A 19,289-nucleotide genomic window follows, 5' to 3' on the forward strand; every position below is an offset into this window, starting at 1 on the left:
AAGGCAACTCTATTAAATACTAAAGAAATAGAAATCAACTTCTAAATTTGAAGAAAGCCATAAAAAAGTTTAGAAAAGTTGAGTCTGAATTAATGTCAGTCAGTGGGATAAAAACATTGTCTTTTTATACACTGTATGTAAATAATAATAGAAATAATGTGTTTTTACTGCATATAACACATTAGTGCCACTGAATAAAAAATTATGTAAAGGCTACACAAATGTTAGAGCAAATGTTACTCAATCTAATGCTATGCAATAGATACTAGCTCCCAGAAGAGGGTAGTCTGACCTATTTTCTGGTTAAGTACGTGGTCTCATATTTGACCACTAGGGTCACTCATGGTATGTGTATGGAGCATTGAACTTTCATCTCTAAATGGTCAGGTGATTAATAAGTATGGGAAAAATTAAAACAAGATGGTGACTTCACAGCAAAAGCAACTAACTCACAATGCCACCCTTTACATTTTACAACCATTGCAGTCTTTACTTCAAAGATGTGACAAAACTTGATGTTTCAAAAATGCTCTTAATTTCTTCATGTTTAGAATCTCATTAAATATGTTTATACACTATATTGCCAAACGTATTGGGTTACACCACCAAATCAATTAATTCTATGGTGTTCCAATCACTTCCATGGCTGCAGGTGTATGAAGGTTAGTGCTTAAAAAATTTGACTCTTCTTCACAGAGTCCTGACCTCAACCTTCTTGAACACCTTTGGGATGAATTGAAGCAGAGGCTGCAACTCTTGTTTTCTCATATAACTCTGAACATACTCCTAAACCTGTGGAAGATGTTTGCAGAATAGTTAAAGTTGCTATTGCTGGCAACGGTGGCTCCATCAACAAATTGGACCTTATAGCTTAAGAACAGGATGTCATCAAAGCTCATGTTCATGTAAGGTAGATAGACAAATACTATTTGTAACATAGTGTATATGGGAAGATAACAAAACAGCACTCATAGACCCTAAGCAGGACAGTAAGCTTCGCTTCAGTGCAAATACTGCTAATAAACAGCTGCAAAAAACAATAAACTCTGATATGACAATCCCATAAGCCCACTTCAGCTGTGTAATCAATATGTACAACCAGTTATGAACCACTGTGTGACTACATCTCTATGATATTCTACCTTTCTTTTTCCCTTTTTCTCTTTCCCCTTCGTCTTCTTTCCAAGTACCGTGTCTTGCAGTCCAGTGACCACCTCTTCCTCTCTCATGGTTTTCAGCGACAATGTGCTCTACAAACGAGTCACAACTCAAAAATGAATTTGTATTTATTTAACATGGATTGAGTCAGGATGTTTTATCAAGTGACATACAGTGTTATGGAAAATGTTTGCTCCCTTTTCTTCCATTTTTGCTTTTTTGTCAGATTTATTTGTTTTACATCATCAAACATAATTTAATATAAGACAAACCTAAGTAAAGACCAAAAGCACTTTTCAAATAAGTCAATTTGTTAACCAAACAAAGCTTTTCAAACCAACCTGGCTCCATGTAAAAATATAACTGTCCTCCTTGTTAAATCATGAATTAACTGTGATTAGCCTTATTTTTTGGTTTAGGTTCACTAGCCACATAAACACCTGATTACTGCCCAACCCGCAGAATCCAAAAATCATTTAAGCAGAACCTGTTTGACATGAAGCAGGGTAAAAGATCTAAGAAAGCAAGTCATCATGCCTTGACCTTAAGAAATCCAAGAACAAATAAGAAAAAAAGCTCATCAGTCTGAAAAGGGTTACAAAGCCATATCTAGGGCTTTGGGACTCTAGTGAACCACGGTGAGTGCCATTATCCATAAATGGAGAAAAGATGGAATTTGGAAGGTTCACCACTGTTCCAACCTATCAAAAATACTCCAAGAGCACAGCAAGGACTTATCCAGGAGGCCATAAAAGACCAAAAACAGCATCTCTATGGGAGACCCCACTGCTGACCATGAGGAACACAAAGACCCGTCTTTTCTCTTCTCACACTGTGTGATTTTATAAGCAATCTTATAAGGCTGTTCAACAACAGACTATGCAATGTGGATCTAATAAACTTTGGTATGACGTTTCATGTGTGCACATTGTATGATGACTGTTTACTACTAAATCGGTTACGACATATGGCAATAAGGAACGTCATCAGCGTGGGCCGCATCAGTGTGTACCATCCATCTGTGCAGCCAGAAACTACCAAAACAAACACGCAAAGGACGCAGCTCTTTATGTTGCGGCATTTATGTTCCCCAAAACAAATATGAAGAAAAGGAGAAGGAGGAGAATGTGGACACAGTTGTGGCTGGGGAAAATAGGCCAACTTGGTATGCTGGTTTTATGCTGTAATTCTATTGGCAGATGAGGAGATGTAGGTCGTAGCAGCTACCACACTTTGAGACAGTAATTCTGACACTGTCAGATATTTACCGTAGGGTATCTATGGTTGCAAGACACTAAAAATGGCCGTCTTTGAACCTGTCTCTCAATGCGACGTAAGACCGCGGATCCTGAGCCAGAACCAAAGATTTCTCCAAGATTTTTCTACGATTCCTGTCTTTTGTCTGCGATGGTCCAAACAGTGTATACCAGCCATTATACATTACATCTTGATGATCCTCAAGACTTTTGGCAAAATGCTCTGTGGACTAAATAGCCAACGATTAACTTGTGGAAAGGAGTGTGTTCTGCTACATTTGCTGTAAAACTAACACAGGATTTCTTGAAAAGAACGATTATAACAACAGTAAAACATGTTGGGGATAGTGTGATGATTTGGAGCTGCTGTCCATCAGTTAATTGAGTCCATCAGTTTAAGTTGAGTTATGCAACTGACCAATGATCTGAATCACACCAGCAAGTTCACCTCTGTTTTTCACAGTGATGTCTCATTGCCATCGCAAACACTTGAAGGCAATGATTGCCAAGCATGGCACACCAGTTATTAGGTTTGGGAGGCAAATACTTTCCCACATAGGGCCATGAAGGTTTGAATATCTTTTTCACACAATACATGAAATAATAATTACATTCCCATCTGTATTTAATCAGGTTTTCTTATTTTCTTTTGGCTTTGATGATCTGAAACATTTAAGAAATCTTTCAGTAGGCAAAAACGTTTCATGGCACTATAGCAGAAACACTACTACAAAACCATCATTCACAGATTTGTGAGTAAAAATTGCCAATATAAACATCTTGTTTGTGAAATATAGACCAAACTTACAATAAAGCTGGTGATTTTCTGATTAGACATGATAGCGGCGTGAAGAATATACCAATTCAGTGCATTAATAAATATTTGCAACACTCCGTTCAGAGTAAAGCTTCATTTTACATCTTTACTTTGTCTTTATTGTTGTTTTTCTTCTTTTTTTTTTACTTCTTGCCCTCAATATCACTGAAGATTTTCATAAAATAATATGACACTACTATTAATACCAGATCAAGATTTAGCAGTAGGGCTCATATTGACTGGCAGGCAATTATTTAGTTGAAGGGATAACTTTAGATGCATTTTCCGCTCTGACCATGAGCTGCCAAGTGTAATTTGTTGTAAATGCTTATCTACTCTGCTTTTACTGCATCACAGGTAATGTAGTGTTTACAGCTACTGTAAATCTATGAACACGTTGCAATGACTGCATAAAAACAAAGTACCTCCATTTTCAGCCTTTCTGTGGCTGTGGCCATCCTCCCCGTGCCCTGATGGCATTGTTGTTTTGTGGCCATGAGTACTGTGTGTGTGTTCCTCAAAAACATGGGAGACTGAAATGCCATTATCAGCAGTGACATAAGTAAAGCTCAAATGTTGATTTATAAGAAGGTCTCTATAAGAACAAGTAAAAACAGATACCTGTCCTCTCAGTTTCCCCGTGGCCTCCACTTTCCAGCTTGTGTTCAGATGAAGTTGTGGATTTGTGGACATGTTCTTCTGAATTATGTGCAGCTGAGTCATCACAAGCAAAGACAACACTTTTTATTACTAGGAGCTTCCAAATCTAACTAATGAGGAACGATTATGGACTCTATTGTCTTTATACAAACTGCACATTAATTAATAACCAAGTGGTACCTTGGATATGCCTTTCCTCTCCATGCTCTGATCTGTGACCATGAGTCTCATGTGCATTTCCATGAGACCTGATAGGGTCTGGAATCAACAATCTCATTGAGATTACAGTTAAACATCTACTGCAATACTTGTTTTTTGTACTTTAGGCCTTATGTTAGGTGTTATAAACTATCAAGTTAACAAGAACAAAACTACCACTATACATTGTGCTGCAAAAGTATTCATATCCCTTGAGCTTTTCCACTTTTTGTCAAGTTGCAACCACAAACGTTACTTGATTTGGATTTTGTGATTAGACCCACAAAAATGTAGTGCGTGGTTTTGAAGTTGAAAATTAATTTGCGACATGCATTTGTGTTCAGCCCATTCTACTCTGATATTCCTAACTATGTGGGATGTATTTAATCTTATTGTATCTATTTTACCATAAACTTTCCTGTCTTTGTTGACGTACATACCCACAGCATAATGTAGCCCCCACCATGTTTAGCACACAGTGTTTTTTATGTATGCCAAAATGTTCAACAGTGGCTTGATTCATACACACAAGTGGCCTCTATTTAACAATTAGTTAACTTCTGACAGCAACAGGTGGCGCAGAATATTTCCCTAAAACAAATCAGCTCTGCCGTTTTCAGATTTTGTTTTGAAAGCCAAGCATTATTTTCCAAACACCTCACAAATAAGACAGTGTTGGCCTACAGCATAAAATTCCAATAAATACTTTGAAGTTTGTGATTGTAATGTTACAAAACAGTAAAAAGTTCAAGGAGTTGAAAAACTTTTGCAATGCACTGTATCAAATAGATCTACCTGTCCTCTCAACATTTCTGGATACATGCTCCCCCTCTCCATGTCCTTGTAAGGTTGTTGATCTGTGACCATGAGTCTCATGTCCTTGGGACTTGTCAGGGTCTGGAATAAGTATTTTTATTACGATCACAAAAACATTTTAAAGATATCTTATCTGAGTTTCAATTTGAGGTTTTATTTTTTCAAAATGATGATGTTTCCAAAATTAGCTCAACTTTGACTAAACCAACCAATATACCTTTCACTTCATTTTTTCCGTGTGGATACTCCTCCTCTCCGTTTCCATGTGAGGTTGCTGATTTGTGACCATGGGTCTGACCAAATCCATGGACATGTCCATGAGACTCCAAAGAATCTGAAATAACCATTGTCAACAAAATTACCAGTTTGTAGAACTATTTCTTTTTTTAATTCTCAGGGAGGTCATTTTTGCAAGCATATCTGCTGCATATCTGGCAATATTTGAGTTTACAATAACTCCTACTTGTAATAAATATACCTGTCTTTTCAAAGTTTCGGTGCGAATCCTCTGCTGTTCCATGCCCACGTGAGATTGGTGCTTTGTGATCATGATGTTCATGAGTGTGAGACACGTGAGAATCTGAAATAACCATTGTCAATTAAATAAAAGGTAAATTATCTCAGCTTGCTGTAGATTTTAAATCTTTAAGGGGTACGTTTTATAAATATATAAATATATATATTAATATTTTGGAAAAAATTCCAAAATCTTCTAACTATATATCTAAAAGTTTACCTGTAGTTTCAGCTTTTCTGTGTGTATACTCCATCTCTCCGTGTCCATGTGGGGTTGCTAATTTGTGACCATGACTACCATGTACATGTTCGCTAGACTTGAGGTGATCTGAAATAAATCAATTTCTGTTTACTTAACTTTATCTCAGCTTGTTGTAGCTTTTAACTCTTTGGGTGGTATATTTTATAAATCTATACATAATATTTTTGAAAGTTTCCAAATAGTTCTAACTCTAAATGTTCACCTGTACTTTCAACCTTTCTGTGTGTATGCTCCGTCTCTCCGTGACCATGTGAGGTAGTTGATTTGTGGCCATGATGTACATAGGTCTGAGACTCATGAGGATCTGAAATACATATTTTCATTTACATTACAAGTATAAACGCTTGCATAAATGTCTATTTTCTGTGCATTTATTTTCCACAGGGTTTCAGTTAATTTATATATTCAATATTAGTATCATCATAGCTGTTGACTTATATCTATCCCTGTTTTTTGAAACATTTACCTGTCCTTTCAATGTTTGTGTGTGCATGCCCCTCCTCTCCATGTCCATGTGGGGTTGCTGATTTGTGACCATGACTACCATGCACATATCCGCTAGACTTGTGGGGATCTGAAATAAATCATTTGCCATTAACAATACATCCAACGTTTTCTCCTTCCTGAACCTTTTAGGTTTCAGTGGCACATTTTTGGTTATTTATTTACTTAATATTGTAACCATCCATCGTTGTAACTTCAAAATAACAGGTAAATGATCTCAGCTTGATGTAGCTTTTAACCCTTTGGGGGGTATATTTTTTTAATCTACACATAGTTCATTTTTTAAAAAGTTTCCAAAATGTTCTAACTCTATATCTAAATGTTTACCTGTACATTCAACTTTTCTGTGTGTATGCTCCATCTCTCCATGTCCACGTGAGGTAGTTGATTTGTGGCCATGATGTACATAGGTCTGAGACTCATGAGGATCTGAAATACATATTTTCATTTACATTACAAGTATAAACGCTTGCATAAATATGTTCTTTTGGTGTATTTAATTTTCACAGGGTGTTTCAGTAAATTTATATATTTAATATTAGTAGCATTAGAGCTTTTGAAATACACTCTCAGTCAAAAGTTTTAGAACCACTTTCTCATTTATTGGTTTTCTTTATGTTTATGACTTTTTACATTGTACGTTGATTCTCACTGAAGGCATCAAAACAGTGAATGAACACATGGGATTATGTAGCAAACAAAAAATTGTAAAATAACTTTAAAGGTTTTTTATTTTAGATTCCCTAAAGTAGCTGCCTTTTGCTGTGATGACTGAAATAATAACCTTTGGCCGTCTCTAAATGCACCTCTAGGAACTTCTTTCAATATTCTTTGGAAAACTATTTCAGGTGACACCTCAAGATGTTCATGGACAGAATGCCCAGAGAGCAAAGCAGTAATCAAACAAAGGGTGGCTATTTTGAAGAATCTAAAATGTAAAAATGTTTAGAGTGATCTCTCACTTTTTGTTTACTAGATAATTTCATGTGTGTTCATTCATAGTTTTGCTGCCTTTGGTGAGAATCTACAATGTAAATTGCCACGAAATAAAGAGACCCATTAAGTGAGAAAGTGTTTCTAAAACTTTTTACCGGTGGTGTATGTATCTGTTTTTTTTAAAACATGTACCTGTCCTTTCAGTGTTTGTGTGTGTATGCCCCTCTTCTTCATGTCCATGTGGGGTTGCTGATTTGTGACCATGACTAACATGTCCGCTAGACTTGTGGGGATCTGGAATAAATCATTTGGCATTAAGAATACATGGAAAGTTTTCTACTTATTGAACGTTTTAGGTTTTAGTGCCACTTTCTTGTATATTTATTCACTTAATATTGTGACCACCCATTATCATAACTTCAAAATAGCAAGTAAATGATCTCAGCTTTTAACTCTTTTGGGGGTATATTTTATAAATCTATACATACTTAATATTGTTGAAATATTCCAAAAAGTTCTAACTCTACATCTAAATGTTCACCTGTACTTTCAACCTTTCTGTGTGTATGCTCCGTCTCTCCGTGACCATATGAGGTAGTTGATTTGTGGCCATGATGTACATAGGTCTGAGACTCATGAGGATCTGAAATACATATTTTCATTTACATTACAAGTATAAACGCTTGCATAAATGTCTACTTTCTGTGCATTTATTTTCCACAGGCTTTCAGTTACCGTAATTTATATATTCAATATTAGTATCATCATAGCTGTTGACTTATATCTATCCCTGTTTTTTGAAAACATTTACCCGTCCTTTCAATGTTTGTGTGTGCATGCCCCTCCTCTCCATGTCCATGTGGGGTTGCTGATTTGTGACCATGACTACCATGTACATGTCCGCTAGACTTGTGGGGATCTGAAATAAATCATTTGCCATTAACAATACATCCAACGTTTTCTGCTTACTGAACTTTTTAGGTTTCAGTGGCACATTTTTGGTTATTTATTTACTTAATATTGTAACCATCCATCATTATAACTTCAAAATAACAGGTAAATGATCTCAGCTTGTTGTAGCTTTTAGCCCTTTAGGGGATACATTTTATAAATCAATATATGTTCTAAATTTTGAAAAGTTTCCAAAAAGTTCTAACTCTATATCTAAATATTTACCTGTACTTTCAACCTTTCTGTGTTTATGCTCCATCTCTCCATGTCCATGTGAGGTAGTTGATTTGTTTCCATGATATACATAGGTCTGAGACTCATGAGGATCTGAAATACACATTTTCATTTATAAATGCTTGCATACATATCTATCTCACTTATACAGGGTGAGTTTCAGTAAATGTATATGTTTAATAGTAACATTAGAGTTACCCCTCCATGAACTGCCACCTTAACGTGGCAGAGGGGTTTGAGTGCTTGGATGACCCATAAGGCTATGTTCCCAGGGGCTGAATGCCACTGGAAGGGTCTCCACATGGCAAACAGGGTTTGGGTAACGGGCCAGACAAAGAGTGGTTTAGGACCCTTCAGGACGACAACAAAAATGAGACATTAGACGTCACATGGTACGGCAGAGCCAGGGCCCCACCCTGGAGCCGGGCTTGGGGTTGGGGCTCGTTGGTGAGTGCCTGGTGGCCGGGTCAGTCCTTACAGAACCTGGCCAAGCCAAGCCTGAACGAGAGACACGTGACCATTCCCCAGTTGGCCCACCAGCTGCACGGGGAACCATAAGGGACCAGTGCAAAAAGGATTGGGTGGGGGTTGTTTGTTACTCGGGCCGAAGTCACAGAGGAGGTTAAAAAAACTCTATGGTGGCAAGGCTTCGGGGGTGGATGAGATCTGCCCCGAGTAGCTTATGTCTCTGGATGTTGTGGAGCCATTGTTGCTGATACACCGCTTCAACCTTGTGTTGCGGTCGGGAACAGTGCCGCTGGACTGACAGACCGGGGTGGCGGTCCCGCACTCCTCAGAGGGATCGCACTCCTCAGCCTCCCCAGGAATACCTGTGCCAAGGAGAGTCTAGCCAATTGTTGAACCTTGGCTCCAGGAAGAGCAGTGTGGTTTTCATCCATCAGCTCTACACCTTTCTCAGGGTGCTTGAGGGTTCATGGGAATTTACCAAACCGCTCCACATGTGCTTTGCGGACCTGGCGCAAGGCATTCAACCGAGCCCCTTATAGTGTCCTGTGTGGTGTGCTCAAGGAGTACGGAGTCCAGGCCCTTCATTAGGGGCCGTTTGGTCTCTGTACAAGCAGAGCAGGAGTCTGGTTCGCATTGCCGCCCTTAAGTCGCACCAGTTCCTGGTACATGTTGGACTCATGCAGGGCTGCCCTTTGTCACCAGTCCTGTTCATAAATTTTATGGACAGGATTTTTAGGCACAGCCAAAGGCCAGAGAGGGTCGGGATTGGGGACCAGTGGATCTCATCTCTAATTTTTGCGGATAACGTGGTTCTGCTGGCTCCCTCCTGCCAAGACCTATACCATGCACTAGGGTGGTTCGCAGCTGAGTGTAAAGTGGCAGAGATGAGAATCAGCTCCTCCAAGTCCAAGGCCATGGTTCTTGATGGGAGGGGAGTTACTGCCTCAAGTATCTCAGGATCTTGTTCAAGATTGCGGGACGGAAGAAATGATAGATCGGCAGACAGATCAGTGCGGCTGGCGCAGTAATGTGCCAGTCTGTTGTCCAAAAGGTGAAGCTCTTAATTTACCAGTCAGTCTACGTTCCTACACTCACCTACCTATGGGCATGAACTCTGGGTCATGACCAAAACATTGAGATCCCGTATACAAGAGGCTGAAATGAGCTTCCTCCACAGGGTGGCAATTAGAATAGAGCCACTGCTCCTCCACGTCAAGAGGAGTCAGCCAAGGTTGCATTTCGAATGCCCACTGGATGCCTGGATGCCACTGGATGTTTCAGGCACCTCCCACCAGGGAGAGACCCAGGGGACAGCTCAGGACACGCTGGAGGGATTATGTCTGGGAACGCCTTGGGTTCCCTCCAGAAGAGCTGGTGGAGGTATCTGGGAAGAGGAGTGTCTGGGTGTCTCTGCTGAGACTGTTCCATCATGACCCAGTCCCAGATAAGCAGAAGATGACTAGTATAAACATTACAGTTTTCGACTTATGGCTATTCCCGATTTTTAAGACACGTACCTGTTCTTTCAAGTCAAGTCAAGTCAAGTTTATATATATAGCGCTTTTCAGCAACAAGGCACTCAAAGTGCTTTCAATGTTTGTGTGTGTATGCCCCTCTTCTCCATGTCCATGTGGGGTTGTTGATTTTTGACCATGACTACCATGTACATGTCCACTAGACTTGTGGGGATTTGAAATAAATCATTTGCCAATTAAGAATACCATCTACGTTTTCAGCTTATTATACTTTTTATGTTTCAGTGGCACTTTTTTTGGGATATTTATTTATTATTTACCTAATATTGTGACAATCGATCAATATAACTTCAATAATACACGGCTCCCACTACTTTCGAAAAGTATACCAGTATTTATAAGTATTTATTTTTCATAAATTTACAGTGCCTTAAAAAATTATGCATACCTTTTCAGCTTTTTCTCATTTCAGAATCAGAATCAGAATCAGAAAATTCTGTTACAAAAACAAATTTCAGTGTATTTAATTGGATTTTTTAACTATAGACCTCCACTAAGTAGCACATAAATGTGAAGTGAATGGAAAAGGATACATAGTTGACCACTTTTTGCCTGTCAGGCAGGGCAAAGAGTGCATTAATCAGAGGCAGCTGAACTACCCATTATAAATCTAGAAGAGCCACAGAGATCCACAGCTCAGGTGAAAAAATCCTTCAACACAACAACAAATCTGGCTTTTTGAACAGTCACAAAAAAGTCATTGTTAAAAGAAAGTCGTGAACCATTTACCACAACTCATGCGGGGGACACATATGAAAGACGGTGCTCTGGTTATGTCAGACAAAAATGTAATTTATTCAACTACATGCAAAACACTAGGCTTTGCAGAATACTATCACTGCACATCACCGGGGAACTACCATGTCTCCTATGAAACATGGTAGTGGCAGCATTATGCTGTGGGGTTGCTTTGTCCCAGCTGGATAGCAGAGACAGGGGAGCCTCACAGAGCTGGTGGGAAGATGGATACAGCTAAACACTGGATTGGGGTCAGAACTTTACCTTCGAGCAGGACCACAACTCTAAACATATAGCTAGAGCTACAGTGGATTTGTTTAGAATAATTATACTCATGTGTTACAGTTCAGTTCAGAGTCTCTGACAATACTTAGAAACTATGTTTATAGACACCATCCAGTTTGACAAATCTTGAGCTTTTTTGCATAAGGTATGGACAAATATTTCAGTCTCTAGTTATGCAAATCAGACACTCAAAAATGATGATCCAAAACATTTGGCATATTTTTCAAATTTTTATTCATACAAAAATCTAAACCTTTTCCTTCCTCTTCACAATTATGCACTGATTGCTGTTGCTCCATCACATGCAATCTCAATAAAAAAAAAAAACATTAAGGTTTGTGGTTCTATTGTAACAAAATCTGACAAGGTTGTGGGGCATTTTGTCTTTTTGAATGTTTTTATCAATCCTGCTTCAAATCATTGCTACATTTACATCCATACTATATACCTGTCCTTTCTACTTTATTGTGTCCATGCCCGTCTTCTCCGTGTCCATGTGAGGCTGTTGTTTTGTGGCTTTGTCCGTGCCCCTCATGCATCTGGGAGACTGATGCAATAATGTTCATTAATATAAGGAGCAAACATTCACATCACCCTCTGCTTGTTCTGGTGGGCATGCACACTAATATAAAAAGACTATTGCCACCAACACAAGTTAAATAGATACCTGTCTTTTGAGTATTACTATGACTTCCCTTATCTGTCTCGTATTCAGACGAAGTTAATGTTTTATGGCTGTGAATCTCATGAATGTGTCCATCAGACTCGTGGGGGACTGAAACAGCTATCACAAACATAACAGAAATTTTGAGGATTTGTTGTTTTTTTTGCAACATTTGGCAGCCATCAAGCAAACATTATTATGCTCTGAATACTACAGGTGATTTACCTTTTCTCTCCTCCCCATGATGAGATGATGCTTGACTTTGAATTACATGTGCATATTCCACAGATGTGTGCTGGTCTGGCTCATCAAAGTTGTTGTTAATACAAAAAAAGGAGGCTATTTCTACTTTCATACATTTTTACAAGGTGTAACATATTGGCAAAGCTATGGAAGCCCTGAAAGGCAAGTGATTTTTTTCTTCTTTTTTTGCAGTCTAATTTTTTTAGGATTGGATATTTACTTTTTCTGTCAGACTTCACAACTTGTGAGCATGTGAAAAATATTTATCAGCATGGTTCTCTTCTGCAATGAGAATCAAAATCTCAGAAATCAGTACAGTCCATATTAAATTAAGGAAAAATGTAGTAGTTCATTTTTTGTTCATCTTTAGTTCAGTAGTTCATTTTTAACACTACATAGTAGACCGGCAAAACACGTATTATCATTATGCCTTACTTTGGAAAGGAAAATAGCAGGGACTTCCAAAGTACATTTCGAGGATGTACCCATCCACTTCAACCTCTCACACCGCAATTCGACAATGGAAACATAAATCTAGCCTGCAAGCACAGGCTTTTGATGCATATGGACACATTTGTCTTTTATTAATAATTTCCTTTGCTTTTCATTTTAAGTTAATAGTAAGTAAACCTCTAAACATCCAGCGATTTATATTCAAAAGAAGACTTAGCGCACCAATTTATTTATTTACAAGCAGAGTGACCCATATCCCGTAATTGTTGCTCAGCAAAAAATGAGAAGAAAGTTTTTCAGACTACTTTCTTCAATGCATAAAAAAAATGCATGTTTAGGTTATAGTTTAAATGTAAAAATCAAATGTTTTATGATAAATTAACTGAATAATTTGAAAAAAGAAGAGTATTTGTGGACTGTGAGCAACTTAAGGATTTTGGTCCATGTGGCAAAAGGTTTGAACTTAATTTTTTTATATATTTGTTATTAAAATGTGAAAAACCAAAGTCATGTGTAATATGTTATTATCAGCTAACCAGTTATTGTGTCAGGAAAAAAGCTCCAATTTATAAAACGCATCTCATGCAATTTTCATGTCTTGCATTTCAAGTCTTCCATAATAATTGATCTACATCACTCACTACACTTCCACTATATAATGCAGCGCTAACCACTACACCTAAAATAATTACCTTTTCTTTCAGCTTGTCTTTCTCTGTGCTCCTCCCCATGATGAGATGATGTTTGATGCTTAAGAGCCCCATGTGCATGTTCCCCAGATGTGTTGTAGCCTAAGACAACACATGATTTTAATATTATTCTAAAATCATCCATAATATGAAAATTACCCTTTTATTTCTCAGTTTCTTGTTCACTTCATTTGGGGGCAGCTAATATCATTGGGTCATCATGCGTTCTCATGATAACATAGAAAGATTAGGATCATCAGGTAAACTTATATAAGAAACTAGAGCTGAGGTGGAAAACAAGCAACTACAGTGAGCTGGCTGTTGATTTGGGGAAACTCAGCTAACTACAGCATGGCTATTCCACCCCTGGATCTATTGACAGAAAGTTGTCTGAAGGTTTTCTCTGTGGATGTTTTGCCTCACCTTGCTGAGAAGGAGCTTTGTGACCATGAGTTTCATGAAACTGTTGCTGAGGCGTATGGGAGACTGATAAACATCGTTAGCAACACACAACATATACCATGATATTACCACCTTTTATCCCTGTCATAATATACCACAGGGGTGACATTAATGGTATTTAAGTAATGCAACAGTAGTTTGTTATCAATTTGCGACTGAAAGACAATTTGCAACCTTGATTTTTAAACTTTTACATGTGCCTATCTATTAAAACAATCTTACAACTGTATGCTAAACTGATACCTTTGATTTTAGCTGTTCTGCCTGGATGCTCCTCCTGTTCATGACCAGCGGGTTTAACGTGGACATTACTTTCGTGCCCATTTGTGTCTGACAAGACATGATTGAAAAGAACAAAATCAGAAAAATTAATTACCCTGTATATTTCTTAAAAATAATCTTTCATTGTTATTTATCCTCAGATCCAGTTTTTCAGTTTCTTTTAGAAAATGATGTTTATGTTTATTTCCCTTCAGGAAAAAAAAAATGTATTCCCTAATAACTTTAATAAAATGAGAAAGAAATCTCCCCACAAGTAAACAATATACCTATCTCGTCAGTGTGTTCCTGCCCATTCCCCACTGAGCTTGTTTTGTGTCCGTGGTTCTCGTGGTTGTGGAAGACTGGAACATCGGGGTTTTCACGAACATTGCCAAAAACGAAAAAGATCTTTTGAGATAATTTTAAAAGGTTCAGCTCCCTATGTTTGTCTTGATTTTTGAAGTTAATCTTTTTCAAGAATAGCATTAACTTTGCATTGACTCCTACAGAAATAAACTAGCGTTCAAGCATAAAATGCAACCATTAAACTTTCTTTCTGTCACATCCTATAAAGATACCTTGCCTTTCTGTGTTTTTTTCACCCTGCTCCTTTCCATGTTCTGATGAGGTTGTTGCTTTGTGGCCATGAGACTGATGTACTTTTTCTTCGTAACTAGTGTGAGCTGAAATGCCACAATTATCATTATTAACTTCAAAACATCCTATTATCTATCTATCTATCTATCTATCTATCTATCTATCTATCTATCTATCTATCTATCTATCTATCTATCTATCTATCTATCTATCTATCTATCTATCTATCTATCTATCTATCTATCTATCTATCTATCTATCTATCTATCTATCTATCTATCTATCTATCTATCTATCTATCTATCTATCTATCTATCTATCTATCTATCTCTCTATCTATCTATCTATCTATCTATCTATCTATCTATCTATCTATCTATCTATCTATCTATCTATCTATCTATCTATCTATCTATCTATCTACACTACTGGTCAGATGTTTTAGATACACTTTCTCAACTATTTACTATTTGTGACTTTTTAAATAGTCACAAAAATAAAGTGACAAACTAAAGTGAGAAAGAGTATCTAAAACCTTTGACCGGTAGTGTGTATGTATATACACACTACCGGTCAAAGTTTTAAAACGCCTTTTTCACTTAATGGGTCTCTTTATTTTCATGACTATTTAAATTGTAGATTCTCACCAGAGACAAATCTGTGAATGAACGCACATGGAATTATGTGGTAAACAAAATGTAAAATTGTCATGGAGTGACATTTTGGACTTGTTGGTTTATTTTGTAATTTTGATTCTCCTTATGGCTCTTTGTTTATTTATTAAGTTATTGTTTCTATGTTCCCCTCTAGTTTCTCTGTTTACTTTAGTTCATAGTTATTTTAGTTCTTTATTTCCTCTGATTTATTCTCTTGCTTAGTTTGTGTTTTCTGTTTCAGTCCTTTCACCCATCCTCAGCCTTTGTATTTGTTTCACCTGTTCCTTGTCACACCTGTTCCCTGTTTCTTTGATTACCTGCCTTTTGTTCCCCTCTCTGTGCTCTGTGTATATTAGTTGTTCTGTTTGTTTAGTTCCTCGCTGCTTCCTTGTTTCTATGTTGGTGATGTCTATGCTTCGTTTATGCTACGTTTCTATGCTACGTTTTTATGTCTATGCTTTGTTCATGCTTCGTTTATGCTACGCTTTGGATACCTATGCTTCGTTTGGACTATGCTATGCCTTGCTATGAGTACCTGCAGGTTTGCGCAAGTTTTGATCTAGTCCTTGTTTCATCCCTGCAGTGTATTTTGTTACCTTTTGGACTTTTATGAATAAACAAGGAAGTAACTATGATGCGGCTACCGAGCTCTTGTCTGCGCTTTGGTCCGACCCACAGTCCTTCCCCGACAAAAATAATTCTAAACATTTTTATATTTGCGATTTTTACAAAATAGCCCCTTTGCTTTGACGACTACTTTGCTCTCTTGGCATTCTCTCCAAGAGCTTCTGAGGTGGTCCAAAGAGTCTTGAAAGAACTTCCCATACGTTCATTGAGAGACGGCTAAAGATTAATATTTCATTACGGCAAAGGGCGGCTACTTTAAAATTAAATTATAACATATTTAAAGTTATTTTACAATTTTTTGTTTGCTACATAATTGCATATGTGTTCATACACTGTTTTGATGCCTTGATTGAGAATCTACGTACAATGTAAATAGTCATAAACATTAGAGAAAACCATTAAATGAGAAAGGCGTTCTAAAACTTTTGACCGGTAGTGTGTTATAAATTATACATTCAGTTACACAACCCGGCATGGCAAGATGAACAGTGCAGCAGCGGCTTTAAAATGAGACACACCCAAAAACCAAACGTATACCTTTTATGTTTTCATGTTCCTGCTCATGACGTTTCTCCCCGTGTGGCTCGGATGAGGTAGGTGTTTTGTGGCCATGCGGTTGATGTGCCTCTTCCTCAAAAACTGTCACACCACAGTTGTCATTGTCATAAAGAAAGCCAGGAAGTAAGCAGACACTGAGATGCATCCCTGCCCTTTTTCTGTCAGAGGGTCATTTTCTGCTGTTAAATGTCAAGTTTAACTTGTGGTGATAAAGCAGCTAAATGACTATTCTTAAATTAAAATGTACCTGTTCTTTCAGTCTCGTTGCTGTCTTCCTCATGCCCAGTGGAGGTTTTTGTTTTATGTCCATGAGTCTCTAGCATGTGTCCCATAGATGCATGAGGGTCTGACTCACCTCAGTTATTATAAGAAGCAAAATGAATTTAAAAGTTTTTACAATGTACTTTTCAGTGTAATATTGCCCCCACATGTAAAGATGAGGTATACCTTTCATTTCAACATGTTCTCTATGCACAGACGAAGGTATTTTGTGGCCACCAGTTTCATGTGTGTACTCTTCAGACTTGTGGAGGTCTGAAAAATCATAAGGTTAACTGAAATAGCAAAAATAATTTCAATATTATATACTGTATTACAATAGTTCTTTTAATTTTCTTTGGCTCTTTACAGTGGTAAGATGTGGAATTTAATGTTTTGCATAGCAATTTTGCCCTCTCAACACTGAATGATTGATGACTTAAAGTTACTCAATTTAAGGAAAAGTGAATGGGTTGATCATTGTAAAAAAAAAAAAAATATTAATTATCCAATCAGCTTTGCAGAAAACTCTTGTTTTTATGATGAGCTAATTATTTTAAAGTTGCTTTTATCAGACAATGAAAGTGGAATACCAGAATGCATAGATTTAATCTTGGTAGCTGTAGCAACTGATTTATGATGACAGTGTGAGCTAGCAAACACTGATGTGTCTCATCTGAGCACTGTATATAGCCAGCTCTAACAACTTTTACAGCAGCTAACAGTTTCTGCCCCCACTTAGTGTTCAGTTATGGCTCCTCTGTAACAGTCTGGACAATGACTCTAAAAGCTGTATCCAGAGCAGACCAAATAAACCAAATAAACATTTACTTTTAAATTCTACGTAATTCTGCCAATGTAAGCTGCAAACGTTGTTCCCTTGATAGAAAAAATATTTGCAGTACAAAGATATTAATGGTTTCCAGATAATAAATTGCAGATGCAGCCTATGCTATTTGTCTACGTGCTGTTTTGATGCAATGTGGAGCCTACATCTGCATTTAAATGATGACGTTACAGCCATTGTTGCATGATAGTTAAGGATGTTTCAGACATTTCTATAGAAATGTCTGTTCAGGTTTTGAACAGCAGGAAAGTCTAAAATTGTCTCTTGATCTCTCATTCAAGTCCTCAAAAAATGTATAATGTTCCTCAAAATAAAGCTCGCCCGAGCGTCTTGTATGGTAGTTCAATATTTCCCATCTGCTAGATTTGTTTATTTTTTGTCTAAAGCCATCTGCAATAAAGATATGCATACAATAAATACTCCCCACTGCCAGTAGGAAAGAGATGCCTGCTCCTATATATATATCCATAGATATATAGATATACTGTATATATGACTAAAACAACAGCTCTCCATATAAAATGGATACCTTTTGCCTCTGCATGTCCCTCCTCCTCCTCCTCCCTCCTCCCTTCATGTCCAGGTGAAGATGTTGGTTTGTGGCCGTAAGTCTTGTGTTGGAATTCTCCAGACCTGTGGACCCCTAATACATAGCAACACCTTTTATACCAAAATCCTCAACAGGAGGTGAAATTTATTTCCCCCTTTCTCAAAACCTCTGTCGCTCACCTTTCTGTTTTTCATTTCGAACACCTCACCTTCAGTCATTGTCTAAGTGAATGTGATGATACTCTTGGTGTCAAAAAGTTTCTGAATGACAGACTGTTTTGTCAGTGAAGAGATGAATTTATATAGATTTGACCTTGAGTTTTTATAGGGCCATTTTTCACTCTGTGCTGTCAGCGTCCATAATATTGTTTTTTTTTAAATAGCGCACTGTTACTGCACTGAGAGAAATCTACCACTACATTTACGTGAAATACGTGTCGTTTTAGATGTTTTCTCTTCCTCCTCCTCTTCCTCCCTGTCTTGCCCATGCTCAGTGAAGCTTGATGCTTTGTGTCCATGACTCTCATGTATGGACTTGTGGGAGACTGAGAAACCAAAATCGTAATTAACAAAACAAGAACAGAGATCTCGTGAGGTATTTTACCAGCTATTTTCTCCGCTGCCTGAACAATAAAAACTTCATAATTACGCTTATACTGCAGCAGGTAAAGATACCTGAAAGCGTCTTCCTGTCTTCTGCTGAGACCTTGTTTTCTTTCTTTTTGTCTTTTTTTCTCAGTCAGATAGCAGATTGGCCCATTGGAGGTCTCAGCCCAGGGTTTGGTAAAAAACGGCTGTGATAGTCAGAGGGGCTTAAGCAGCTCCTTCATTGCTACATTTTTACTGTGGGTGTGACGTGGGTATGACGTGCTTTTGCTTTAATGTGAATGCCAGGAATATGTCTGAATGTTTGTTCCCTTTTTTCATCCAAAATATACCCAACTAAAGAATCAAATAACAGTATTATAATACAGCTACATCTTCTCATGGATGTACTTTCCTATGTTTAGATGAGCACAAAACTACTCTAATCAACTCGAGCCAACCTCGCACACACATACCAATTATAATGCATTTTTAAATTGCCTCTG

The 19,289-nt window shown here is 37.6% G+C and overlaps 1 protein-coding gene across 2 annotated transcripts in view; it reads right to left on the bottom strand.

Moving 5' to 3' along the window:
* The window catches only part of ntng2b (netrin g2b), a 107,360-nt gene that overhangs the window by 15,890 nt on the left and 72,181 nt on the right, over nucleotides 1-19,289 (bottom strand). Inside the window, exons 9-35 of one of the 2 annotated variants that reach the window (XM_047372963.1) lie at nucleotides 18,179-18,292; nucleotides 16,992-17,078; nucleotides 16,792-16,899; nucleotides 16,524-16,625; nucleotides 14,685-14,789; nucleotides 14,394-14,468; nucleotides 14,089-14,175; nucleotides 13,807-13,869; nucleotides 13,387-13,485; nucleotides 12,224-12,298; nucleotides 12,002-12,118; nucleotides 11,783-11,881; nucleotides 8,300-8,401; nucleotides 7,935-8,042; nucleotides 7,665-7,766; nucleotides 7,316-7,417; nucleotides 6,515-6,616; nucleotides 6,150-6,257; nucleotides 5,886-5,987; nucleotides 5,642-5,749; nucleotides 5,384-5,485; nucleotides 5,123-5,239; nucleotides 4,885-4,986; nucleotides 4,072-4,149; nucleotides 3,853-3,930; nucleotides 3,657-3,764; nucleotides 1,143-1,250 (exon numbers count right to left, since the gene is read on the bottom strand). In XM_047372963.1, coding sequence (XP_047228919.1) covers nucleotides 1,143-1,250; nucleotides 3,657-3,764; nucleotides 3,853-3,930; nucleotides 4,072-4,149; nucleotides 4,885-4,986; nucleotides 5,123-5,239; nucleotides 5,384-5,485; nucleotides 5,642-5,749; nucleotides 5,886-5,987; nucleotides 6,150-6,257; nucleotides 6,515-6,616; nucleotides 7,316-7,417; nucleotides 7,665-7,766; nucleotides 7,935-8,042; nucleotides 8,300-8,401; nucleotides 11,783-11,881; nucleotides 12,002-12,118; nucleotides 12,224-12,298; nucleotides 13,387-13,485; nucleotides 13,807-13,869; nucleotides 14,089-14,175; nucleotides 14,394-14,468; nucleotides 14,685-14,789; nucleotides 16,524-16,625; nucleotides 16,792-16,899; nucleotides 16,992-17,078; nucleotides 18,179-18,292 — 2,658 coding nt within the window. Of the gene's footprint in view, nucleotides 1-1,142; nucleotides 1,251-3,656; nucleotides 3,765-3,852; nucleotides 3,946-4,071; nucleotides 4,150-4,884; nucleotides 4,987-5,122; nucleotides 5,240-5,383; nucleotides 5,486-5,641; nucleotides 5,750-5,885; nucleotides 5,988-6,149; nucleotides 6,258-6,514; nucleotides 6,617-7,315; nucleotides 7,418-7,664; nucleotides 7,767-7,934; nucleotides 8,043-8,299; nucleotides 8,402-11,782; nucleotides 11,882-12,001; nucleotides 12,119-12,223; nucleotides 12,299-13,386; nucleotides 13,486-13,806; nucleotides 13,870-14,088; nucleotides 14,176-14,393; nucleotides 14,469-14,684; nucleotides 14,790-16,523; nucleotides 16,626-16,791; nucleotides 16,900-16,991; nucleotides 17,079-18,178; nucleotides 18,293-19,289 lie in introns of both variants that reach the window. The other variant, XM_047372962.1, reaches the window with a different exon arrangement.

This window comes from Girardinichthys multiradiatus, chromosome 8 (genome assembly GCF_021462225.1).
Source record: "Girardinichthys multiradiatus isolate DD_20200921_A chromosome 8, DD_fGirMul_XY1, whole genome shotgun sequence".
Classification (NCBI taxonomy): Eukaryota; Metazoa; Chordata; class Actinopteri; order Cyprinodontiformes; family Goodeidae; genus Girardinichthys; species Girardinichthys multiradiatus.